General features: G+C 47.5%; 1 protein-coding gene and 1 long non-coding RNA gene across 5 annotated transcripts in view; one reads left to right on the top strand and one right to left on the bottom strand.

Annotated features, from left to right (window-relative positions):
* Nucleotides 1–27,339, bottom strand: part of MYO16 (myosin XVI) — a 519,124-nt gene that overhangs the window by 76,871 nt on the left and 414,914 nt on the right. For all 3 annotated transcript variants that reach the window (XM_059892322.1, XM_025000169.2, XM_059892321.1), the window contains exons 28-29: nucleotides 21,981–22,083; nucleotides 1,469–1,565 (exon numbers count right to left, since the gene is read on the bottom strand). In XM_059892322.1, coding sequence (XP_059748305.1) covers nucleotides 1,469–1,565; nucleotides 21,981–22,083 — 200 coding nt within the window. The remainder of the gene's footprint in view (nucleotides 1–1,468; nucleotides 1,566–21,980; nucleotides 22,084–27,339) is intronic.
* LOC132346799 (uncharacterized) lies at nucleotides 13,820–17,101 on the top strand. Of its 2 annotated transcripts, XR_009496749.1 has the most exons (4): nucleotides 13,820–14,395; nucleotides 15,242–15,408; nucleotides 15,783–15,822; nucleotides 16,178–17,101. It is a non-coding gene; the product is annotated as an uncharacterized lncRNA (long non-coding RNA). The 2 variants fall into 2 exon arrangements; XR_009496748.1 differs by having other exon boundaries at nucleotides 13,823–14,395; nucleotides 15,783–17,101.

The following is a 27,339-nucleotide window of genomic DNA, read 5'->3' as shown; positions in this document are numbered from 1 at the left end:
CATTTCCTCCTTCAGGGGATCTTCCCAACCCAGCGATCGAACCCAGGTTTCCCACATTGCGAGCAAACTCTTTATCATCTGAGCTACCAGGGGAGCCCTGAAAGAGTGACGTGTATAACAAGGGGGTGACTCCACAGCCCAGGGCCTAGCATACTCAGTCCCACCTCCAGCCCGAGGCTACAAATACACGTTCAGATTCAGCGGGTCTGGGGCAGGCGGGGCCTGAGACTCTGCATTTCTCACCAGCTCCCAGGGGATGCCAGGTCTGACCACACAAACAGGAACTGCAAAGGTGGTGGTCAAGAGTGGACCTGTGAGCCCAGCCTTTCCCTACACTGTGTATATAAGCTACGTGTGTGCTTAGTCACTCAGTCGTGTTCGACTCTTTACAACCCCAGGAACTGTAGCCCACCAGGCTCCTCTGTCCATGGGATTCTCCAGGCAAGAATACTGGAATGAGTTGCTACTTCCTTCTCCAGGGGATCTTCCCAACCCAGGAATCGAATCTGCGTCTCCTGCACTGCAGGCAGATTCTTTAACATCTGAGCCACCAGGGAAGTCCGCAAAGGAGGCCAGACCAGCCTAACCCAGACAGAAGCAAGGAGTGCACATAGCTGGGAGTTGGCCCTTTCCTCACCAGAGGCTCCTCCCACCACCCCGATCTCCAGGCTGGTCAAAGTGACCTCAGGGGACCAGGCAGAGAGCCTGCCATGTGGTCTGGGGTTTGGAGGAGTGGCTGCCAGAGGCTGACTGCAGGAGTAGCCCAGGAATCTGAATGCAGAGCTGCACCCAAGGGTCACATGGGGCTTTTCCCCCCCACTGCAGGTGTGGAGGTGCCTTCTTCTTGTCCTGTGTTTCTTGCAGGATCAACAAACTAGTTATTTTCAAGGTGTGCATGTGTGCGTGATCAGTCACTTCAGTCGTGTCTGACTCTTTCCAACCCCATGGACTGTAGCCTACCAGGCTCCTCTGTCCATGGGATTTTCCAGGCAGAATATTGCCATTTCCTCCTCCAGGGGATCTTCCCAAACCCAGGGATCAAACCCTTGTCTCCTGTGTCTCCTGCATTACAGGCGCATTCTTTACCCACTGAGCCAACAGGGAAGCCCATTTTCAAGGTGAGGGATGCATCCATTAAAAGATACGTATATTCCCTCTTCCAAATGATGGCTTAGGTGACAATGAGGCACAGAACTGCAGATGGAATGACCAGGGAATAAAGCACACTCTGATCTAGAAACAGGTAAACAGCCAACTTAGCCACAGTGCTTTCTGAACTCCAGAAACCTATTTATTTGCCCAAAGGTGGTGCCATGGGATGGACAGACATAGGGCCATGGCAGGGTCCTCTCTAACGTAGGTCCCCCAAAGATTTAAATGTGGGGGTTCACTCAATGGTTTGTATTTCACAGTTCAGCAAAGTTCAGAACTGTGACTGCACTGTGACTGTGAAATGTGTGACTGTTACCTTTTTGGCAGGTGATAATTTTTCTCTGCAGCTGGCGGCACAGATCGTTCAGCTGGCTGGCGTGCCAGTATTTCAGGAACACTTTCCGAACTCCAATCTAAAACGCAAACAGCAGGGAGACATTTAGCAGCAGGAAGATGCCAAAATAACAACGGGAAAATATTCAGGCAAGAGATTTTTTTTTTTTTCTTTTCAGAAAAGGATTAGCAGAAGCAAAGCTAACAAAAGTAATTCCAGTACCTCCTCTGTTTTTTTAAAACATTTTTCCACTTAATCAAAATCTCAAAGCTTTTGCCCTAATAAGTATGTTTTCTGTATGTAAACAGTGTCACTAACGTTTGCAAATACCCATCCACTGCAGTTGGGGTGGCTGCGCCAGGCAGTCGAAAGGAAAACACTGGTCTTGACTCTTTACTGGAAGATACAACCATTCCCATGAATGAATTCCTAAGTTCCAGAGCTAAACTCTTATCTTTCCTCTTTTTCAATCCTTTTCTTTCCTCAACTCACAGTAAGGAGGGCAAGTCTGTGAAAAGGGAAAAAAACCAACAAACAAAAAGACCATAAACAAAACCTACTTAAAGCTGACACATGGAACTGTTTCATGGCAATGATTTTTTCCTACTACTCCATGTATTATTATAAACCAAGTGTTTACGCAACTGCAACTGTAGAACTTCAGCACAAAAGTAAAGCGTCTCCACACAGTCGTCTCTGAGCAATAATCTCGAGGTCTGCCTGAACAGTAGCCATACCGTGAGCATCCTTATCTAGGGTTTGAAAAACGGAGTTTAGGCATGTTACCGAATCAGCTTCTACTGAAAGCTCTGGTGGTATACAAGTTGGCCCAAATGTTCCACTATTGATGAAGACAGCTGCCAAAGAATGTTCTTAAAAACACATAACAATAAGCCACAGCCGTGCATTTTCACGATAATTTTCCGGTGTGTTGTGTTTATTTTCTCAGAATTCACAGGACTTGGGGTACGTGTGAGGACTGTCCTTCACAATGGAAATGCTTACAGTCTCTTCGGGGAAGCAGAAGTGAATCAGTGCAGAAGAGCCTGGGAAATACTAAGATGAAGGGGCTGTGGATGCTCAGAGATGATGTCCTGTTAGATAAGAAAAAACACGGCCTGGGCAGACCTTGTGATACTGTTCATGGTCATCTCCTTAGCATTGGAGACAAGCACCATGGAACACGTGCTCCCAAGCATGGGCTGTGAGCACTGACACGCTGACCCTTGAAGCCTGTGGCCGACCTCACAGGGACACGAGGCTGGCACAGGTCTAAACACCATTAGGTATCAGAGAGGCTGACAGGTCAGACTGGTTATCAGACTGCAGAGCCTGAGGTGATGTTATGAAGCTTTTCACATGGAAGCTGAGTTGACTCCCAGACATACTTTGTCACATTCCAGAGATCAAACCAGTCAAGCCTATGGAAATCAACCTGGAATATTCCTTGGAAGTACTGATGCTGAAGCTGAAGTTCCAATACTTTGGCCACCTGATGCGAACAGCCAACTCTTTAGAAAAGACCCTGATGCTGGAAATGATTGAGGGCAGGAGGAGAAGGGGATGACAGAGGATGAGGTAGTTGGATGGCATCACTGACTCCATGGACATGAGTTTGAGCAAACTCAGGGAGATAGTGAAGGACAGGGAAGCCTGGCGTGCTGCAATCCAATGGGGTTGCAAAGAGTCTGACATGACTTGGCGACTGAACAACAACAGTCTTTCCATCTAGCTCTCCTGTAGGCCAGTTTGCTGTGTTCATGAAACAGTTTTGCAAGAGATTGAGACCTAAATCTTGCATTACAGCAGTTGAGCTAGCTCTTTGAACGGGCAGGGAAAGCCCTCTCCACTCTCCTGTTTCTGAGGCTCCTGGTTGACTAGATGTCCTCCTTCATTTACTTTTCTTTTTGTTGGTTGAAGTACGAGGCAGGCACTTGAGTGGGTGGCCACAGAGAATTGGTACTTTTCTCCCCATTGTATTGCCATTCTGTCTCCCCAGTTATTTTCCATAATTCATAGTGTTTTTTTTTTTTCTTCCCAACTGCTGACTTATTTTGGCAGTCAACAGGAAGAACAGTTGGTACTGTCTGTGAGCACCACGGAGCAAATCTGTGAGACAGGCACTCGGTGCGGGGCGGGGCGGGGGGGGGACATGTCATCTTCTGTTCATTGTCGATTGTGGAATGTAACTCACTGTGGATGTATGTGTGCTAAGTCGCTTCAGTCATGCCTGGCTCTTTCTGACCCCATGGATTGTAACCTGCCAGCCTCCTCTGTCCATGGGATTCTCCAGGCAAAAATACTGGAGTGGGTTTCCATGCCCTCCTCCAGGGGATCTTCCAGACCCAGAGATCAAACCCATATCTCTTTTCTCCTACACTGGCAGGGACTTCCCTGGTGGCTCAGATGGTAAAGAATCTGCCTGTGATGCAGGAGACCTGGGTTTGATCCCTGGGTTAGGAAGATACCCTGGAGAAGAGAATGGCTACCCATTCCAGTATTCTTGCTTCGAGAACTCCATGGACAGAGGAGCCTGGCAGGCAGGCTACAGTCCCTGGAGTCACAAAGACTTGGACATGACTGAGAAACTAATACTTTCGCTTTACCACTAGCGCCACCTGGGAAGCCCATGTGACTCACGATAGGAAACTAAATCCGCAAAGCAAAATCTATGCAGACTTGGATTCTGAAACAAAACTCTCAAAGCATTATAGGTAGCGATGCTATACAGCAGGCAGCCTCAGTATGACCACTGCAGGGCGCTCGCCATGGGGGAGCCCTCAGAGTGGAAATGCAAGGGCTGGAATATAGTTCTTCTCCCTTAATTCAGTGGAGACCATGGGTGGGAAGAGAGCTGGGTAGGATGGCGAAGATCTCTTCTAGTGATATTTCTAACAGCCACTCCAAAAATTCCAAGTAGGTGGATCTTGAGAACTTTGCTAGATTTGAGGATACAAAAAAAATTTCCAGGGATGATGGGAAAAGATGAAAGTGGAACAGGAACACTAGGCAAGGAGCAGAAAACGACAAACAGGCTTGAGTGGAGAGGCAGGAGGGAGGAGGCCACGCCTGTCCCTGCTGGCCACACTGGGAGGCACATTCCAGGGAAAGCAGAGACACTTTCCTGTGAACATGGGGCATACACTGGGAAATTGAAGAGGAGGCCATCTAACTTTTTACCAATTATTCTGGAAATGTACGAAGTTCCAGAAAGTAAGAAAGAGAAAAACAAGTATCATATATGAACACATATATGTGGAATCTAGAAAAAATGGGACAGCTGAGTCTATTTGCAGGGCAAGAATAGAGACACAGATGTAGAGAGATGTGGAGGCCGGGTGGGGAAGGCGGGGTGAGGTGAACTGGGAGGCTGGGATTGACATATATGCACTTCCAGGTGTGAAACAGGTCATCATGGGAAGCTGCTGTATAGCACAGAGAGCTCAGCTCGGGGCTCTGTGATGACCTGGAGGGGTACGATGGTGGGGTAGGGAGTCCCAAGAGGGAGTGGAAATATGTATGCATAACGCCGATTCAGTTCATTGTACAGCAGAAACTAACACGACATTGGAAGGCAACTATAGCCCAATTGAAAAAGCAAGAAAAGCCTGGCTTGAGAATGGATTGTTGGGCATGGTTTTGGCAGGACACCATAATGGGATCAGTGATTCAGGTTTGGAAGGTTGCACAGATGCTGCTTGTCCGTTGGCCCATTTCCATTTGTCCTGGGCCCCGCCTTCAGGAGTGGATTTTTGATGCCTGTTTCTTCCCTTCTGGTAGGGCTTGCATGACCTTCATCTGCTTTCCCAGAGTAGCCGATGAATGACCCTTAGATTCTCTCAGCATGCTGCAGTAGGTATTCACCACTGCACGTGGATATTTACATTTCCAGAAGAATGTGAAGAGATACTCCTGAACTTCACAAGTGGTAGGGTTGTGAGGAAGGTGACCGATTAGAAACAGAAGATGAGGAATTGTGAAGTCCTGGTAAAAGATGAGTCAGAGAAACAGATGATAATGTCTTCCAGGATGAAAAGAAGGTATGATGAACACCGAACACATAAGCCAGGACTGGAAGTCATTCAGCAAGTTGGAAATAAGACCTCTGACTCAGTAGGTGATACGAATAAATGATGGAGGGACTAAATGAAAAAGACAGAAGACAGAAGGTTGGGCACGATGATGTAGCTATTTAGCTGATCCTTCTCTTCCTGGATAGCTCAGTTGGTAAAGAATCTGTCTGCAATGTAGGAGACCCTGGTTGGATTCCTGGGTCGGGAAGATCCCCTGGAGAAGGGAAAGGCTACCCACTCCAGTATTCTGGCCTGGAGAATTCCATGGGGTCGCAAAGAGTCGGACACGACCGAGTGACTTTCACTTTCACTTTGTCCTCTACCGCGGGCTTTCCAGGTGGCCCTACTGTCTACCGTCCGTGGAGTCTTGAGGAGTTGGATGTGACTGAGCGACTTCACTTTCACGTTTCACTTTCATGCATTGGAGAAGGAAATGGCAACCCACTCCAGTGTTCTTGCCTGGAGAATCCCAGGGATGGGGGAGCCTGGTGGGCTGCCGTCTATGGGGTCTCACACAGTGGGACACGACTGAAGTGACTTACCAGCAGCAGTGGTAAAGAACCTGCCTGCCAATGCAGGTAGATGTAAGAGACGTGGGTTCCGTCTCTGAGTTAAGAAGGTCCCCTGAGGAGGGCAGGGCAGCCCACTCCAGTATTCTTGCCTGGAGAATACCATGGACAGAAGAGTCTGGCAGGCCACAGTCCATGGGGTCGCAAGGGTCGGACATGACTGACCAACTAAACCACCACCACCACCATCCAATAGGCAGATTCATTCAGTCATTCTTTATTTTTATTGTTTAACCACATGACTTATCTATGGGTTGCTTATGTCTGGAGATGCTCATTGAAATTTTTGCCTTCTTATACTGTTCATGGAGTTCTCATGGCAAGAATATTGGAGTGGTTTGCCATTTCTTGCCTCCAGATTGAAGGCAAAAGAAGAGGGCAGTAGAGGATGAGACAGATGGATAGCATCACTGGCTCATCACCAACTCAATGGACCTGAACTTGGGGAAACTCCAGGATAGTGAGGGACAGGGACACCTGTCCATGGGGTCGCAAACGGACACCACTTAGTGACTGAACAACAACTAAACTTGTTAGCATTTGCTTGGCTATGCTGGCTGAGGGAGCTTTCCCCAAGAGAGCAAATTGAGAATAGGGCCACGGTTGTGATAAGCAGGACATTATGAACAGAACCACACAGTATAACTGAGAAAAAAAAAAAGAGCATCTTATTTGTTGACACCATGCTAGGATATGTGGCCTAGATGGTAAAGAATCCACCTGCAACGCAGGAGACTTGAGTTTAGTCCCTGGGTCAGGCCTGGAGAAGAGAATGGCTACCCACTCCACTATTCTTGCCTGAAATATCCCAAGGACAGAGGAGCCTGGCGGGCTACATCCATGGGGTCGCAAAGAGTCGGACATGACTGATAGAGTAACATTTTCACTTTCACTATGATAAGATATTAAGAACTTAATGAAGCATTACTGAATGTACTAAACATGTAGTCATCTCAAAGAGACTGTAAAATAAAATATCCCAAATTTTATTCTTCAAAAATATGAAACAGATTCACCCCAAAAATGTTTCTTTCTCCTTAAAAATGAAATTAGCCATTTAGTAGCATTTCAGATTCCTTCTTCAGAAATTATTCCGAATAATACATTTCAGTCCTTAAGGCCTCGGCTCTCAATGATACCAAGGATTACTGTTGCTGTTTGGTCACTCAGTCATGTCCAGCTCTTTTGTGACCGCATGGACTCTAGCCCACCAGGCTCCTCTGTCCATGGGATTTCCCAGGGAAGAATACTGGAGGGGCTTGCCATTCCCTTCTCCAGGGGATCTTCTGACGCAGGGATCCAACCTTTTTCTCCTACATTGCAGGTGAATTCTTTACGGCTGAGCTACCAAGGATCTATACTAAGGATTAGTAGGACATAAATCAAGGAACCTATCTTCATCAGGAAAACCCAGACAAGATCCCTGCGTTTTCAGGCATTTACCTTGTCTATTAATGACACCGACAAGGAGAAAAGTGTTGGTCATTTTGATTTCGTTTGCGTGCTGAATTCATACACATTTACTCTGAAATCAGTGCCTTGGTATGCTATATCAAATCCAGTAAATTAAGATTCATCTGAATGAGACCAAATGTCGGGAGCACCTCCACTCTTGACTTTGGTTGCATTCTCTTCTAAAAAGCTGTTCTCACAACCAGAGAAAAGGAGAGCCTGACACGTTCTCCCACCCAGCCCTCCCCATGTACACCCTGGAGGCAGCGTGTTCCTATCTGAGACGAAAACCTTAATGTCATCCTGACTCCTGTAAAGTAAGCCATCTGTGAGTAGAGTCATCGCTATTTTTATTAGAAAACCATTAGGTTTTTTTTTTTTTCCTTTCTTGAAGGGACAGATTTTAAAAGATGAAACAAAATTGTCATTGATGACTTTGAGAGTTTCAACGACTGATACAGTTTTTAGGGGTTTTTCAGGGATGCAGGCTACGGAAACAGAGACAAGGCTGGATGGGCAGTTGCCATGCAGCGCAGGTGGCCTGGAGGCTGCGCTAGAGATGCTGAGGGCATCTGCGAGGTCCCTACCCTGCCTCCCTGTCCTCATCCTCAACTCTGACTGTCACTTCCAACCAGAGAGGCAGACATGGAGGGCTGCCCTTCTTGGAAAGAGGAGAGGGTCCCACACTTCCTGCTTCCGTGGCCTCACTTTTTCAGGGGCGTCCTTCAACACTTCACCACCATTTCTGCATCACTGGCCTCACCTTTTTAGGGACATTCCCCCATCCGATCACCCCTTGCTGTTTGGAAGATCGTGGGCAAAACTACCTTCAGAAAAGCCATCTGTGAATTAGAGTCATCACTGTTTTTATTAGAAAACCATTAGGGCTTTTGTTTTTGTTTTCTGAAGTGACAGATTTTAAAAGATTAAACAAAATTGTCATTGATGACTTCAAACGTTTCAATTACTGATACAGTTTTGAATGTATCTTTCTAAACACCAGTCTCATTATGTTCTGTTGTGGTTCAGTCACCCAGTCATGTTCGACTCTTTGCGACTCCATGGACTGCAGCATACCAGGCCTCCCTGTCCCTCACCATCTCCTGAAGCTTGCCCAAGTTCATGTCCATTGCATCTATGCTTAAAATTATTTAGTAGCAGGTCATAATTTCCAAGATCATGCTCAAACTCTCTTGAAATGTTTATTAGACTTTCTATAGTACAAGATCCTTTTCCAATGCAATTGAGTTTATTCTCAAATTATATCATCTTTCTTATTGTTTCTAAATAGGAACATTTTTCTCCTTCTGGCTTAACATATAACACTGTATTTTTCTTCATATCTCTCTCTAAATCATCTGCTAGAATGGCTCCTATTCATCCTTCAAAACCCAAATGGCTTCATGAACTCTCAGCCTAGTGGGTACTTTATAATAATGAATCATTAAAGTCATATATCTATGTCAGTAATGTACCTTGTAGATATCTCTATCTTCTAATGTACCTTCTAGAGATATCTCTACAGTGGAAGGCCACTGAATTCCCATTTTTGTCATTATTGGAATACCTGTTGGAATGTTCAACTTGACTGTGAAATATTTGTGGGCTAGGATACTGTTGGAAAAATATGAAGGGCACAATTTACACATATTAGGTGAAGGAAAGCAGATGGCATGACAAAATGGAAAAAACAGAATTTCAAAGAAAATGATTTTAATGGATAGTAGCTACAATGTTAGCTAAGATTTTTAAAATTATTTATTTCAAATAATTGAATCTTAAAAAAAATAAATCCATTTACACTATGTGAATGCATTCACTTAAGAAAAAAATGTGTCTAATGCAGCTGGAGAAACAGATGTTCCATGTCATATTTCTGGTGCCATCACATTCTGGTATAAGATAACTGTATCCAAAATCTAGGACTCCATCCTCTAATTCTTTACCTGCCCTTGGCTCACCTTGCCACTGCCTCCAGTCTATTAACACCCTAGAAACCTTTCCATGATTTTGTATTGCCTGTAAGCTAAAACGCATGCTTTGGGGTTTGGCATTCAAACGCCCTCATAATATGATCTTTATTAATCTCTGACGGCCTAACACTTTTTACTCCTCTAAAAGAGACGTTATTGACTTGAGATTCTAACTCCCCATGCACTGAGGGCAGAAACCCACGGGAGCCTTGTGTCAAGGGCCCGCAGCAGCTGAGCAGCGTTCTTAGTGAACGATGTCACCGCTGTGGCCACTGTTCCGTACGTGCCATCCCTGTATATCTGTGTCTGCGATTACTGGCAGCTTTTTGTTAATAGTTAGCACAGGTTAGATCTGACTGAGAAGGAGTTTACTGTGGGGGCTGATATTTTTGCTGCAAAATGCTGTACCCTTGTTATTATAGATAAAAAATTACTCTTTGAAATTTTTAATCTCCTTGGCTCTAAAAACACTAGCATTATTCAAATACATACTTCCCATATAAAGGCAAGATATATAAAATCATAGCTGGGTTAAAAGTAGTCAACTTCTTTCACTGTGATGTTGGAATTTAAAGTGCCCTCCCAATGTCAACCTGTTCAGTTTTCAAAACAGCTTTATTGACAACGACAAGGACAACACACTGTCTTATGTGTTTTGATGTCTGTGCCTCTCTCCCATCAGGCTTGTTCCTCTCCCTGCTGATCTGAGAATGTCACCGTGCTCCTGTAAAACAGTTCTTCTCCTTTTCACCATGCAAAGCACTTTCTGTACCTACCAGGTAGTCTCTTCCAGACAGAAACAGTCCCCCACGAACGCCTACATTCCCATTTGCACGCTATGAACAGACCTTCACACGTTCCCGGCTATTTGTCATTTTCACATAGGACTTAGGTGCATTGTGTATTGTATCTTTCCTGGTTTTCCTCTCTCACATTTGTTCACCCACTTATCCTACCATCTGTCTTATGTGTCTCTTCACTCATCATTCATCCATCCTCCTATCCACCCCTCCCTCCCTCTTTACATCCAGTCCTCTATCCATCCCTCCCTCCATCACCCCGTTCATAAATCACACATTTGTCAAGGGCTTTCCTAGTACCAGGCCCTGTGCCAGGCTCTAGACCACAAGGATGAATGGAATATGTCTTATACTCTCAGGAAGCTCAGTGAAACAACCACTTAACTAAAAGCCATCTCCTCCAGGCTGAATTCACATATTTCCCCTATTTACTTCTTTTTTAAAAAATTTTTTCTTTTGGGGTAAGAAATGGATTTATTCAGGTTCAGAGAGAAGCACACTCCACAGACAGAGCGTGGGCCATTGCAGAGGGTGAGCGCAGCCCTGTTTACTTCTTTGGTCTGTTACATTTCTACAGAAGATCACTGTTTTTATGAATTTATACTTACTATTAGTATTTCCATATTTTACATTTTCATGGTGGCTAATACAGATATCCTAAAGTTCAGTCTGGCTCTGATTGCACTTTAAAACATCACCAAAGGATACATTTGTGCTAAACATAAGTTCTTTTCTCTTTTTTATAAACAGACCATTCTTGAATTTTAACTTTAACACAGAAAAGATAATTACAGCCACACACTCTAATAAGTACTGTATCTTCTGGTATTTGAAGAAGGTGGTTTGGCTTGAATTACATGTAATTACAGATTAAGAAAAATTAATTACTCTCACTCAGAATCCTATGACCTGTATAGCAAGCAGTGATGAATAAAAACCACTATTTTGAGCTTATGAGTGAATTATGTACCACGTGACCCTTTGTATTATTTCATTATGGAAATCATACCAATCTGGTCAAGAGTGCTCAAAACATATCTCTTCCTCCCAGAGCAACACTTCGTGAAAAGCAAACCAAAGCCAAACCCAAACAAGGTTGATTAGCTCCAAAAAGTGCACTGGGTAAGTTAACGGGTCCTCTCAGGGAGCACCTTTACTCTGTCTTTTTAACAAAAGGGCCTCAAGAATGTCAATAACTGTTATGCTGCCCCGTGGAATGAGGTTATAAATGATTAACAGCAGCATAAACACAATCACAGCCGTTGTCCCCACTGCGGTGTGGACACAAACTCGAGAGCCCTGCCACCACCAGCACTCTCCATGTTACTGCCACTGTGTGCCCTGATGTTGGCTTTACTGCTAAAGACGCGTATCTTCATGAGCCTGTGTCCTCATCATCTGGTCTTATATTCTTTTTTGAGAGTATTTTAGTGTGTTAGTCACTCAGCCATGTCCAGCTCTTTGCAACTCCATAGACTGTAGCCTGCCAGGCTCCTCTGGCCGTGGGATTCTCCAGGCAAGAATGCCATAGTGGGTTGTCATTCCCTTCTCCAGGGGATCTTCCTGACCCAGGGATTGAACGTGGGTTTCCCGCATTGCTGGCAGGTTCTTTACTGTCTGAGCCACCAGGAAAGCCTTCTAAGATATTTTTAAAAGATTACCTAGGCTTCCTAATTTTACAAATATTTCTTCTGTGGTTCATTCATATTTGCTTTGCAACTCACCTATGTTTATTTTGTTTAACTGTCTTCTGCTTTCAATGCCTATGGGGCCAGGTCTTTCCATCTTTTTTTCAGTATGATTTTTACTGGAATTTAGCTGATTTGCATCATTGTGTTAGTTTCAGATGTACAGAAACGTGAATCCGTTATACACACACACGGGGGTTTCCCAGGTGGCGCTAGTGGTAAAGAACCCGCCTGCCAACGCAGGAGACATCAGGGACTCAGGTGTGATCCCTGAGTTGGGAAGATCCCCTGGAGGAGGGCATGGCAGCCCACTCCATTTTTCTTGCCTGGAGAATCCCATGGACTGAGGAGCCTGGCTGGCTACAGTCCACAGGGTCGCAAAACGTCAGACACGACTGAAGTGACTTAGTGCATAAACACACACACACACATATGCCCACTCTTTAGATCTTTTCCCCATATAGGTCATTCTGGAGTGTTGAGTCCCCCGTGCTATGCCTTATTACTTTTCTATTTATATATAGTAATGTGTATATATCAATCCCAATCTCCCGATTTATCCCTTCCCCTCCACTTCCACCCTGGTCACCCGAAGTGTGCTTTCTACATCTGTGACGCTATTTCTGTGTTGTAAAGAAGTTCATTTGCACCATTTTTCTTTGAGGTTTCCCATGTAAGCAATATCATATGGTCTTTTCCGTCTTTCAGAGCTCCACACTTATTCTGTGCAGCAAATTCACACTTGGACATAAGAGCATGAGCGTATTCCTGACCCAAACTGATGTGCTGGTTTTAAAAGAGTGTTCACTCTTTGAGTCAATAAAAGGTCACATGCTTGTTGACTGAAGGTCCCTGTGAGGGCCTATCCCTTCTCTGCCTCAGCCGCCCTCTGTGTCCATCTGCCCTGCTCTGTCTCATGTGGGTGACTACCTAAGGCTTGTTGCCTCGCTCCCCAGACCTAGATTTGCTTTCCAGTAATGTTTTTTTTCTTCTCATGTTTGAAGCCTGAATTGGATCACGGTGACACTCTCCTTAAAGCTCAATGGCTTCACACTGAACTTGAAGTAGGACGCTGAGCTTTGCTCCCATAAGTCCCTAGGGCTCTGGACCCCATGTCCCTCTAAGCATCCATTCTGAAGGGCGATTCTGCCCCAGAGGGTGACACTGGTTCATAATGGGCAAAACCCCTTAGCTATGACAAGGTTGTGGTATACAACAGGTGCTTAATAAGGGCCTGCTGAATGACTACATCATTCCAGGTGGCGCAGTGGGAAAGAATCTGCCTGCCAATGCAGGAGATGCAAGAGACCCAAGTTTGATCCCTGGCTAGGGAAGATGCCCTGGAGGAGGAAATGGCAACCCACTCCAGTACTCTTGCCTGAAGAATCCCATGGACAGAGGAGCCTGGCGGGCTCCAGTGCGTGGGGGTCGCACAGAGTTGGACAAGACTGAGCACGCACACAGCACACGGCGGACTGATGGAGAAAAGACGTACCTCGGGAGGGCGTAGGCACAACCCCCGCTCTCCCAGCAGCAGTAAGCCGGAGCCCGGACCGACCCGGGAAGGCGAGCCTCGAGGGGCCGCAAAACCCCGTAACAGCGGAGGGACTCTGTACCCCCTGCCCCAGTCCTAGTGCCTCGTCCATTGTCCTTTCTGGGGAGCGGGACTGACAGGCGAAGAGCAGAGGCTGAGAAACATGGCCTCACAGGGGGGCGCTTTCCCCCTCACGGCTGGGGCTTGGGGCTCTTCTCGGGGGCCGCCCTCCCGGGGGGCAGCACGCCCGCCCCACGCGCTACTTCCGGCCCAGCCCGTGCCTCGCCGCGCTACTTCCGGCCCAGCCCGGCGGCCCAGCCCGTGCCTCGCCAGCCTTCGCGTTTCAGCCTGGACTCGGTGGCTGTGGGTGTGCCCTTCAGGTCCCCGCCCACCTGACCCCGGGGCCCCCGGATGGCTTGCAGGACCCTAACTGGTAGCTCTGTGTGGGTTTTCTGCTCACGGCCCACTTCCCCGTTCCCCTCGTGAGGGGCACAGGCCGTTCCTCCCCAAGATGGCGGCACCCCTGCCTGTGTGACCGCGGGACACACACAAAGTGCGGCTCAGCAGTGGAGCTGACTCGCTCCCCCGACAGACCTGGAGTCAGCGGAGAGGGGGCTGACTGCTCAGACGTGAAAAACCGGGTTCGCAGGGGGCATCGCCTGCTCTCGCGTAGCAGTGGTTGAGTGCCAGACACTACTACCCTGAGCTTTCTGCCTAAAGAGGCTGAGAGGGAAAACGTAGAGTCGCTTTAAAAGAGAGACGAGCACACAGAACGGCAAGACTCGACTGCGCATGCTTCCATTTTCAAAGGGCGCTTGGGGTGAGGAGGAGATTCGTTCATTCAGCCATTCAACAAACACAAGCCGAGTGTCTGTTCTGACCAGACCCCTGGCGGTGTGATTGTGAAACACACACAACACACACGTGTGTGTGTGTGAAAATATGTAAGAAAAAAAAAAAAAAGAGACGTAATACCTGTCCTCAGAGTATAAAGGGATATACACTGACCAAGAATCAAACATCTATAATGTTATTTTTAAAAACCGAGTGAATACACACCAAGCATCCGGGGTAATTATCTATAGGTAGTTCAGTCAGTGATGGGTGTGATCTATATTGTCTTCTTCCTCTATGTTTCAGATTTCTTACAAAGATCGAACCCTTTGTAACAAAATCACAATTACATATGTGTGTATATGAATGTGTTTAGAACCTGAGAAAAATGGAAATAAATATATGTGCACATATACAGTAATTCCCAGTCATAATGCACACAGTACTAAGAGATACTCTTAGATACCTATTTTTTATTATGCTCAACAGTAATGATGCCTGAGAAAGAGGAAGAACATGAGAGAAAGAGTAGTTTTATAGGCTATTTTCTAGCTTGTACTTGTGGTTGATTTACGAAGTGCTCCTCCAGTAATAAAACAAAGGCTATAAACCATTAATTTATTGTACTAATAAGAGCCAAGGGCCCTAATACAATTGTCTCGTCTTCGAAGACGTAAAGAAAGTGGAGCATGCTTAAAACTTGAACAGTTCCTTGCTCTTACTTTTATTATCTTTTCTCTACTGGACTATTTTAGATTAATGAAATAATAAATCCTTCATCCAACTGATTTTATTTAATGTTATGGTAAAATGTTAATCTTGCAATTCTCAGTACTGTCAGAGTGAATCCTTGCGAGGCCATATATTTCAGAAAGACACGCAGTGGAATCTAGGCCATGCCTTACGCAGGAGGATGTGGAGGATGAAGCCTGCCTCAGAGGAAGGTGATGCAGAAAACAATGGCTGCGATTGCTCTGGTAGCGAATAAGCGCAAACAGGGTGAGTAGACGTCACTGAGTCTGGGGTTCGCTTTCTGCTCGTTCTTTCGGGGTCTCTTTTTTCTTCCTTAAACTACATTAAAAAAATTTTTTTACTAGCCCCAAGCAGCACTGGGACGACCAGAGGGATGGTATGGGGAGGGAGGAGGGAGGAGGGTTCAGGATGGGGAACACATGTATACCTGTGGCAGATTCATTTTGATATTTGGCAAAACTAATACAATTATGTGAAGTTTAAAAATAAAATAAAATTAAAAAAACTTTTACTGGAGTTTAGTTGCTTTAAAATGTCATGTCAGCTTCTGCTGTACAGCAATGTGCCTCTACTGTGCGTATACATACATCCCCTCTTTTTTGGATTTTCTCCCCATCTAGGTCGCCACGGAGCGCCGAGGAGAGTCCCCTGCGGTACACAGTAGGTTCTCATTAGTCATGTGTTTTACACATTGCTGTTGTTTAGTCCCTCAGTCGTGTCTGACTCTCTGACCCCACGGACTGTAGCCCACCAGGCTCCTCTGTCCGTGGGATTCTCCAGGAAAGAATACTGGAGTGGGTTGCCAGGCCCACCTCCAGGGGATCTTCCCGACCCAGGGATCAAATCCGGGTCCTCTGCATTGCAGGCAGATTCTTTACTTCCCGTCTGTGCCACCTTGAGCAAGTCATCGGGAGCCCTCTTGTGTCTGACTCCCCATCCTCACAGTGTTAGGGAAAGCAGGAAGTCTCCCTGAGGTTATCATCTCAGCTTCTCTTTCCATGATGTCCTGTGACAGATGCGCACGGAACACCTTTGCTCGTCCACGAGGCTCCCCTCACCCCAGAGTCCCAGAACTGTCTGGAAGGACAGTAAAAGCCATCCCTGTGGAAGCCTTGCTAAGCAGGGGGCTGCCCGGTGCCCCTGAACAGAGAGATCCATTTCTCTCTTCATCACCCTCCAGATGGCTTGAAAATGAATATAGCATTCAAAGAACTACACAGAAGACAGCATCCCCTACCCAGTTGATTCATATAAAATGTGTGAAAATCAGACGATACCACTTATTTTTCCACTTAGTTTCAGAAGTTTCCCCCTCTACGGAAGTGACAGCATGGCTACAGCAGGCCTGCCCGTCACTGGTGTATGGCTGTGAAAATCGGGCAGAAAGGGTTTGATAAATGAACACAGACTGGAGGGATTATTTTTAAAGGTAACTTTTAAAGTGGGACCGAATTAAAAAAATATATATATTTAAATAAATGAAATACCTGAATAATTTTTAAAAGTACTAGATAGTAGAAAGTTAATAACTAGTAGCTTCATTTAACTTATTTTCAAAATGGTTTGATTTTTTTTACCCCCCACAAAAGAAGCAATCCACAGACCTTTTGTTTCATGAAGAAAAATACCTCTGGTGAGACACAAAACTGTCCTGGAATTCAGTCCTGTAGAGTGTATTCGAATCGTTTCAGGAAACTTCAATTGTTTTTTGAGCAACTTACTTAAATTCTGCTTTGAAATAAGGATAAAGCTCGTCCAGCGTGTTTTTAAAATTTGTCATTTCATGCACATGAACGAGAAACCGCCAAGCACTGATGCCTTTCTAGCCTCACAATTTCCCTTCACTTCTCATCAAGTTAAAACTACCTTCTATTAAGGCAGTGATGCTGATAATGCACAGGAAGCAATGGCAGGACTGAGTCTGCCCAAACTTGTGGTGAGCAGCTCAAATGCTGTGAAGATTCCTTGGAGAAGTAAGGGCCGGTGGTGTGAACTATCCAGCAGGCTAATTGCTCTTTCAGAAACAAAAGTGCTTTAGAAAAAGCACTGTCTGTGTGACTTAGAATTCTTTCATACATGCTTAAAATAATTAAATTGGCCCCATGCAATATTCCACTTAAGCTGTATTTAGGTAGTGATTACAAATTCTAAACATCATCTTTAATTACAGAAGTAATCCACGAATTCATTTCACCTTCTAAATATAGACATACACTAAAATTCCATTTGACTCTCATCTCGAAACCATCCTTCAAATACCAGTGCTCTTAGGTTTCTGTGAATTATTCCAGATTTTAAAGGTTCGTATATGTCTGTGTATGTGAGTGAGTGCTTAGCCTCTAAGTCGTATCTGCCTCTTTGCGACTCTGGACTGTAGCCCGCCAGGCTCCTCTGTCCACTGGATTCTCCAGGCTAGAATACTGGAGTGGGTTGCCATGCCCTCCTCCAGGGGATCTTCCCAACGCAGGGATCGAACCCGAGTCTCTTACGTCTCCTGCGCTGCCAGGCGGTTCTTTACCACCATGCCACTTGAGAAGCCCACGTCTGCGTATATAGAGTCGTTTGATGGTTTCTTATCGATAAAGACTCATTGACTGGCTGGGCAAGTGTGCACCAAGCACCTGCCTGTGAGACGCCCTTGCTGGAGACACGCAGTCCACAGGGCGGACACGGCCTCCGCAACGCGCTTACTCCACTGGTGGGGGACAGACAGGCAGCGGCGCAGTAGAAGACGGGCTGGGTGACCTCAGGAGCGAGGACAAGGCCTGGCCACCCGCCTGCTGGCGGTGCTGCCACTTGGTTCAGCAGGACGGGTCTCCGCCTGCCTCTGCCCACGGGGTCAAGGCGAGGTGAGCACTCCCAGGGTGGCACCTGGACCGTGGATGCTGGCCAGCCCTGCGGCATCCCTGGGTGCCTGGAGCAGCCAGGTCTCCACTCTCAGACTAGAACGGACATTACACACGGGACAGCACCAAACATTTCCTCCCTTGAGCCCAGTTCCTCTGCTTCTCCCTTTTCTCCTTCTCCTCCTTTTTCCTTAAGTCAGGACCCAGCCTCCCAAAGCCGTGGCTGTAGAAGGGTCAGGGGGCTGACGCTCACTTAAGAAAGATTCCAATCAGAACTGGCAGCAACGGCAAGCAGCCAGCGTGTTTTATCTCCATCTACCGGGTGCATGAGAAACGGGAAAAAAAGACACTAACCACGGGAAGCAATCTGCTAGGCTCATCAAGGAACCTCCCAGTGCCTCTGATCAAAGCCCTGGTCTGGAAGCATAATCTGTGCCTTTCAAGTTGTGTCGTCTGAGTAAAGGGACTTTCAGTGGCTACATTAAAAGATACAGATCGGAGCGAGTGCAGCGGAAAGAACCCGCCACCGAAGAGCCGGGTCTGGTCCTGGCAAAGGGCCTTCCGGCCCAGACGAAATATTCACCCCACCTTGCATTTTGATCAGGAATCTGATCTCTACGGCGACTTCCTCATGTCTGCAGTGAGGTTATTCCTGTTCCCTGCCTCCTTTCTTTCTTCTGCATGGCATTGTTAGCTATCAGGGTTAACTTGGATAGAGCAAAGCAAAATAATAAAAACACCCTCGGAGTTGTTGTAACAGACTTCCAGGATGAGAGGAATCATTATTGGTGAGACTTCAGAAATTCCAAGGCCTCGAATACTGACTGGAAACCCACGGCTACGTGAACAGTAAACAGCACCTGCGGATCACTAAACAAATGCACAGCACTGAAGGAAAGACGACTCTCTCTCCTCGTGTGCAACAGAAGCAGACCCCAGGGTTCAGTAGCGCGTACGGAATTGCTCTAATGTGCAAAAGAACAGGAGCGATGGAGCTACAGCCCCCATGCTGATGCGGTGAGGGTTTCCTGCATGGGTTGTGATGGCTGTCGGGGAGAGAGGAAGTGATCTCACAGGATCCTCAAGACCCACGGGAGCCACGAGAAAAGACCCGCTTTTCAGTTCAGGGAACAGAATTTCTCGCTAACACTCCGCGCAGATTCACGCAGCCAAGGATGACTCCAGTCTCTTCCTGTTCGAGCATCACTTCTAAGTGCAATGGAAGAGAACAGCCATCAGTTTCATGCTAACCACTCGGAGCCAGAGGACGCACAAGGGCTGCTTCATGGAAAATATGTTGGCCTCTTAGCAATCTGAGGACCATGGTGCCTGAACAAAACCGCCCATTAGGACCTGCTGCTGCTTCAAACATTTCTTACTTAATCCTCGTCCTTGTTCACCTCCCACAAGAGACTGGTAACAACTCTGCCTGTAACTTTCAATGCATTTCAAACAAACACTTTACTTCTGAAACTGAGGGGTCTGGCTTTCTAGGTAAGAAGTTTTTTTTTCCAATCATTTGCCTTCGGACTAGTACAAGAGTGAAATAGGAATACACTTTATTTCTCTAGAGTCAATAATTCGTCTTATAGCATAGAGAATATGAAAGGTTACATCTTAGAGAAGCTGAAGAAAGCCACCTTTCCTAACTATTCAAGATGGAACGCGTAAGCGAATACGATCTGCAAATGAATACGTTTCTTCTTTTCTTTGGCCTCCTTTAGGGAGACAAAAAAAAAAAAAAAAAAGCCAAGGAAAATAAATTAGTGTAATGAAATGGGAACTCTTCCCCGTGTTTTATTTTGATGTACTTTTTCAAAGCCCCAGTGTGTGTGTGGTTCATCGTCACACCATACCCAGCGGCAAAGTCAAAAGTGTCCTAGCACACGTAGGGGAAGGGACAGCTGCCTGGCTGCCCTGGGTTGTCCCCTCCCTCCTCGTTTGACCCCAGACTCCAATCAGGTGTCTTGGAGGACCGAAGGCTGGTCAGGTGTTATGGCTCCTGCCAGTCCCTCTCTCAGTGGAAGAATCTTCCCAGATCCCTCAACAACTCAACATTCTTTCTCAACAGTAATAAAGTACATCATTCTTATCTATGTTTGTTAAAGAGTAAAATGCAACAAAATGCAACAGGAAAATCTTTGTGTTCTGCATTCACTTCTGTTCAGTTGTTGTTCAGTTGCTCAGTCGTGTCTGACTCTCTGCGACCCCATGGACTGCAGCATGCCAGGCCTCCCTGTCCATCACCAATTCCTGGAGTTTACTCCAAAACTCATGTCTGTTGAGTCGGTGATGCCATCCAACCATCTCGTCCTCTGTCGCCCCCTTCTCCTGCCCTCCGTCTTTCCCCAGACACTGGCTTAAAGTTCTGAGAGTGAGTCAGCACGCCAGCCCCACGTCTGATGCCGCTGAGTCCTGCGTGGCTCGCTGACTTCACTCTCTGTTAGCAACTCCTCCTTCCTCCTCCTTTTTTATCCTGTCTTTTGGCACGGATGTGCATCTGTGCCTACTACAGGCTGTGTGCGCGTCCTCCTTCAGACCGCTATTTAAAGTTCAACTCCGTTATTAGTTAAAAAAGGGAAAGAACAGGAGAAAGGATAATAAAGAAAGTGCTTGGGTGGCACCGACAATTAAACCGTTACTCATCCATGCTAAAATGCTGGGTTCCTGGTTCTTCGTCATAGACGGCTGAGGATGCTGGTGTCAACCCAGGGCTCAACGCCTGCCTTACCCACCCTGTCTTCCCCTTTAAGACACACCAGCAAGTCTGCACCTCCTCTTCGTGCCATTTCTGCACTAAAGCACCCTTTTTTGGACTCATCAACCATCATATATTTTCCCTCGGAGGCACTCTATCTCCCTATCATTTTTGAAAGATGAGACTTATGTCTGCTTTCCCGTAATTGTTCTGTTTTGCCGAAACTGCTGCTGCTGCTGCTGCTAAGTCGCTTCAGTTGTGTCCGACTCTGTGTGACCCCATAGACGGCAGCCCACCAGGCTCCTCTGTCCCTGGGATTCTCCAAGCAAGAATACTGGAGTGGGTTGCCATTTCCTTCTCCAGTGCGTGAAAGGGAAACGTGAAAGTCAAGTTGCTCAGTCATGTCTGACTTTTAGCGACCCCATGGACTGCAGCCTACCAGGCTCCTCCGCCCGTGGGATTTTCCAGGCAAGAGTACTGGAGTGGGGTGCCATTGCCTTCTCCGTTTGCTGAAACTACTGGCTACCAAACTCTCTGCCTCCTGTGCAGGTTCCGATGTTTTATAGCTAGAAACTTGCAGGAGTTCCTGGTGTCAAGGACCCCGATTCCCATCATTGCTCAGTTTTGTTTCTCAGTTCTTTTACATCTCACGTTCCTCTTCCTGGCACTACTCACGGCAGTCTTCTGAGTTGCTTCAGGGATTAAACAAAATCCAGGCTGCGCCACTGGGTTTCTGAAGAGCACTTCCCTGCCCTTCATCTCCTGCTCCTTCCTCCTCTGGAAGCATGGCTACCACCCCAGGGAACCCTGGGCTCTGTCAACCACCCCTGTTTTGGTTCCTCTGACTTCTCCCCTTTTAGACACTCCAGAAGGCTCTGCTGCCTATGTTGGGGTCTGAGATGCAGGCAAACTCCATCCTGAACTCTTCCCCAAGTCATGAACATTGGCTCCGGGCTTCCTTCGTCCTGTGTTTGCTGATGAAATTGGTGAATCAGGGCTGCTGTGTGTTCAGGGACTACGCTTGGCATCTCTCTTTGCCAAACACATCCCAGCACTTTGGTTTTGCTGGTGAGTCTCAGGCAGCGGCAACCCACTCTAATATTCTTGCCTGGAGCATCCCATGGACAGAGGAGCCTGATGGGCTACAGTCCACAGGGTCAGACACAACTGAAGCGGCTGAGCACACACACACACACTTGGGCAGCTCCTGCAATGACTCAGCTCACCTACTGGCAACCCTGACCTGCTCTGGTAGGAGCTTGGGGGTCACCCACCTGCCACCCTGGTAACGGGCAGTGCTTCAGGGCCAGCCGGCACCTCTCCTCGGCGGGCAGTGTCCTCTCGTTGCCAGGGAGGGTCTCGGCCAAGGGCCTGTACCTGCAAAAAGCAGCAGGGACAGGAAAGCCATGAGTGAACTGGTCAAGCAAACGACTTTTTTCAGCAGCATTGCCTTTGCTATCCAGTTTTTAAATCCTTCCCCTTTCCTACTTTGTCCTCTGTGCCCTCACACCTCTGTGTGTCGTGAATTTCACCCTGGATCACTTGGAACGGCCCTTGTCCTTTACATGGATGTGATTTTAAAAGGAACCAAATATACTTCTCAGTCCTCTAATGTACCTTTAATATTACCAGGAGAGATGCAAACCATTTATCAAAAGCGCGTTTGAAGAGAAAGAATACGAATTTATTAGTTCTCATTTAGACTTTTAGAATACTCTTAAAATACACCCTTTACGATATTCCAGCATTCTTTATCAATGTTTGAGACTGAATCTAGATGAAGTTAGAATCTATAATAAAGGCAGAAAGGCGCCCAGAAGTCTTATTTAAATGAGAGGTAGAGAAGTGCCCTCCCCATAGAGTAGAGATTGAGTGCTTTAAATCTTCTAGAGAGACCGTTTATTTTTGGAAAATTCTTCCAAATAATTAAATTTCACTCTCTGGTTGAAATTCATGGCTATATAAAGTTTTCCTCTGGGTTTCTTAAAAAAAAATGTCTTTAAAGATTATATGACCCATTAAAAAAAAAAAAAAAGGTGCAAAGGCATTTAACGTGACATGCGAGCAACACAGCATGAGGAGAAAGGGGAGGGGAGGGGCGGGGAGGGTGAGCACAGGAGGAAGGAGAGAAGCACAGGGGCTGCATCTGGGTGTTTATAATCCTCACACTGGGCCACCCTGGGAACTTAACTGCCGATCGGTAAGTCACTGCAATTCTGTCAGTTTCTGTGGAACATCTTAGCTTTCCATCTAAAGTTTGTTGCAGCAAATCTGGCATCTTCTAAAATGTGCTCTGCTTCCCGAGGGAAGCAGTGAATTCCCTGCACCCTTGGCTGCCCACCCTCCCCACCCGAGCACTGACAGGGCTGGACATGTCCCACTGGCAGTCACATGGGCATGCTCGGTCACCCAGTCGTGTCTGATGCTTCGCTACCCCATGGACTGTAGCCCACCAGGCTCCTCTGCGGATTCTCCAGGCAAGGATACTGGAGTGGATGGCCATGCCCTCCTCCAGGGGATCTTCCTGCCCCAGGGGTTGAACCCATGTCTCTCCTGCATTGGCAGGTGGATTCTTTACCCCTAGAGCCACCTGGGAAGCCCCACTGGCAGCCACACCACTTCTTCATTTCTGCAAGTACAGAAGAGAAATGAGGTGTCCATTGTGCGGGGTCGGGGGTTGGGGGCAGTGCAGCAGGAACTATGGATCTGGGGCACAGCATAAACCCTGAGAAGATACACCAGTGTGACCTTTTCAACAGCAGACTTTTGTTTCCTCTCTAAAATCCTTTTAGCGCTGTCCCCCACAACTCACCATTTTATCTGCCCTGGATTGAGCATCGTCATCGTCCTGCTAGCCATGAATCAGGCAAAATAAATATGGCAGCATCAGCAACATCCCTTCCCTCTCAACCCTACATTTTCCTCATGTATTAACTCAGGGTACAGAAGGGAGTAAAAATAGCAGCAGAGACTGAACATGCATTTGGAGCGCCAGAGGCGAGGCTCTGAAAGCTCTCGCTCATTGTTTTGATCACACCGAATGGTCTAAGACGATCTGTGGATGATATTCAGTGATTATTATTTTTTTTTTTTTGATAAGAGGCAGGAATATGCTTTCCTACCCAGTAGGCACTAGACTTGGTATCTGCTGTATTTATTTTTTAAGCTGGTCTTACTGTGGTTGCTGCAGAAGAGAGTCTTTCCAGGCTGGCACAGAGCAGAGGAAGCAGGGATAACAGAGGTTGTGTGTGGGGGCTTGGGAAGCAGGAGGAAGCTGCAGGGGGCAGTGGAGGGATCACCTGAAGGTGATAGGCATTCCCCAGAGATGCTGGCATATGACCTGAGGGCCTCAGTGGGCAAAAAGGGATGATGCGTTACCACGTTCGAGGGGTTCAAAGGTGATGCCTAACATAATTGTATAATGTTTCTGAATAGGAAAGAAACTGGACTGGGGGCCTAAACCCAGACTCAGGTTTCAGCTTCGCAGCGATTTGCTGTGAGGTCCTTGGCAAGACACCGAGCAGGAATTCTCCCCCTTCTCGGTACTGCACCTGCGTGCTTCTCAGGATGTGACACAAATTCTGTGTTGTGCTGTAAAGGTGAATTTACTTTTTATCTGTCCCTGAAGTGTGTGATCTTCCCCAGGGCACTGGGTTGTCTCTGTACATTGCATGGTGTCTACAGAATTGTCTATGTGTGGAGAAAGTAACTAGTGGGTTGGCCAGAAAGTTCTTTGAGGTTTTCCCATGAGGTGGTATGGAAAAATCCACAGGAGCTTTGTGAGCAACCCGATCAAGGATGGGAGGCCAAGAAGCTGGGCTGGAGGAGTGGAGGACAGGGAAGAACGTTTCTCGGGCGCCGAACAAGTGCCAGGAATTTTCACCTGCTGCTTCCCACGCTCCTTGAAGGTGCAGCACGTCTGGATGACTACCCTCTTTCGACAGTGAGAAGCTGATGGTCACGGAAATGAAATCCCTTGCCCAAGTTGACATGGATGATGTTGAATTGTGTCCCCCCCACCGACCCTCCGCTGCCCGGGATAGACGGCTCAGTGGGTAAAGAGTCTACCTGCAATGCAGGAGACACAGGATACACGGGTCCAGTTCCTGGGTCAGGAAGATCCCCTGGAGAAGGAAATGGCAACCCACTCCAGCATTCTGGCCTGGGGAATCCCATGGACAGAGGAGCCTGGCGGGCTGGTTGCAAAGAGTCAGAGACCACTGACGACCAAGCACAGCACAGGGGATACACAGATGTGACCTGATTTGGAAATAAAGGCTTGAATGAAGCAATGCAGTTAGAATGACGTCAGCAGGCAGGGCCCGAATCCCACAGGACTGGTGTCCTGACAAGAGGCAGAAATGCTGTATGAAGACAGAGCCACAGGGAGGACATCACTTGGCGAGGGAGGCGGGAGTGGGGTGATGCAGCTCAAAGGACTGGGGGCCACCCCCAAAGCTAAGGAGGCAAGGAAGGGCCTCAGAGGGCTGGGGCCCCGCTGGCGTCTCCGGGACTGTGAAAGAGTTCGTTTCTGTGGTTCAAAGCCCCCCCGAGAGACCTGACACAGACGTGGAAGGGGCTGAGCCGGGCTGCACTGGGGCGGCCTGACTCCGGAGCCGGTGTCTCCACCAGCGTCGGTCGTTCGAGGCATGGAGGAAGCCTCCCCGGCCCCAGGTGGTTCCAGAGTAAAAGGGACGACGAAACTGGGCACAAACGTCTCAAACGGCCAAACCCCCGGGGGCCCCAGCGGATGGCACTCTCAGAGACAGGACTCCTTGGTTCTCTGACCTCTGGGTGACTGGGCCTTCCTCTGGCAGTAAACTAAGCTCCTAATGAAATACAGACTCATTCAAACACTTAGGAAAATCAGCGCATTTCCACCACTTAGCCGGTTACACAATGAAATGAAATCACTCACATTATCTCTTTATTCTTTTATAATTGTCTCATTCTGGAACTCTGCTAATTATCACGGAGAATGGAATTGACATAATTCAAGTATCTGAATACAGTATTAACAAGTCAGAACAAAAGTCTTAACACGCGGTGCCTTTCTCTTCTCGTTTTATATCGTTCTTTTGACACTTAAAGTGGTATAATTCTGACATTTCAACCGAAAAGACAAAAGCGTCATCTTAGACAGGGTGAGGTACTCTATTTTAATGTAATTAAAAACATCTTGTCTCTGGAATCTGAGTGTCACCTCTAGATGCAGTCACGGGTCCACCCCTGCACTGAAGCTTGGCCTCTGGGAGACTTCCATCCCAGACCGAATAGTGATGACCACCGCAGAGCCGCACATGGTCCTGAGCACAGGGGGTGGGGGTCTGGAGAAGGGGCTTCTCCTTTCTTGTTCCCACACATCCCTGGCCTCTGGTCCAGGAGGTGGTCACCTCCATCCACCCAGGCTGACACCTGCTCTGGGCCCCAGAGGGACCAGCCAACCATAAGAAGTCAATGTTCACTCTTCCAGCTGACCCCCTCCTGTCTCAGCCCCATCTGGGATGAGAGACGTGACTGGTATCTGGTTCCATGTCCAGAATCGCGTCCTCTGTTTCATTCATTCGGGCTCATTTAATCAACCAACCAAAACTGACTCAGCACAAAACAGATCCCGGGAATGCAGCGGGAAACAAAACAAGTGTGTCAGTCGCTCAGTCATGTGTGACTTTTTGCAACCCCATGGGCTGTAGCCCGCCAGGCTCCTCTGTCCAGAGAATTCTCCAGCAAGAATACGGGAGGAGTGGGTTGCCATTTCCTTCTCCAGGGGATCTTCTCGACCCAGGGATCGAACCCGGGTCTCCTGCATTGCAGGTGGACTTTCTCGTCTGAGAGCACACAATAGATTCCAGGAACACAGCAGGAAGCAAAACGGACAAAAGCCCTTCTGTTCCATGATGGAGACAGAGAATAGAAATGTAAATGAGGAAGGAGGTCAGACCAAGAGCGATGGAGAAAAACGAAGCAAGGGAGGTTTCAGGGTGAGCAGATTCCTGCCCATCAGGAAGGGGCAAGGCCCTTTCAGGTAAACAGGATCCACACTGGACGTGTGGGGTCCGGCAGCCTGGGGCAGGTCGTGTGCGCATGCTCAGAGAACCAAGGGGGCGGGGCGGCTGGAGCACGTGGGAGGGTATACGGAGGAGATGGACCCAGAGGTAACCACACGGGGGGACGAGGACCCCCACGGGTGACGTGAAGGGCTTCATCTGGAACTCGGTGGGCAGATGAGCCACATCAGTGGACACTTGAAGAATCATAAAAGCTGCGAGGCAGAGAGCAGGCAGAGGGAATGAGCAGGGGGCTGGGGAGAGCCTCCCAGGACGTGGCTCTTCCAAACGATGGGAACTGATAACTCAGTCCATATTTGAGGCAGATCCAATAGGCTCTGCCACGCATTGATGTGGACGAGAAGGAAAGAGAGGATGACCCCAAGTATCTTGACCGAGGAGACTGAGGATGAAGTTGGCATTGACTGAGATGGAGAAATCTGGGAAGATAACTTATTTTCCTGGAGAAACTCTCCATAAACAGAAGGAAACAGTCGTGCAACTCAGGAGACCCAGAAGGGGAGTGGAGGCGAAACACCCAAAGGAGGTGTGGACCAGATGTCACCAACTCCCCCGGGCCAGACTT

The sequence above is a fragment of the Bos taurus genome, chromosome 12 (assembly GCF_002263795.3).
Source record: "Bos taurus isolate L1 Dominette 01449 registration number 42190680 breed Hereford chromosome 12, ARS-UCD2.0, whole genome shotgun sequence".
Taxonomy (NCBI): Eukaryota; Metazoa; Chordata; class Mammalia; order Artiodactyla; family Bovidae; genus Bos; species Bos taurus.
This window is presented reverse-complemented; position numbering and strand designations above follow the sequence as displayed.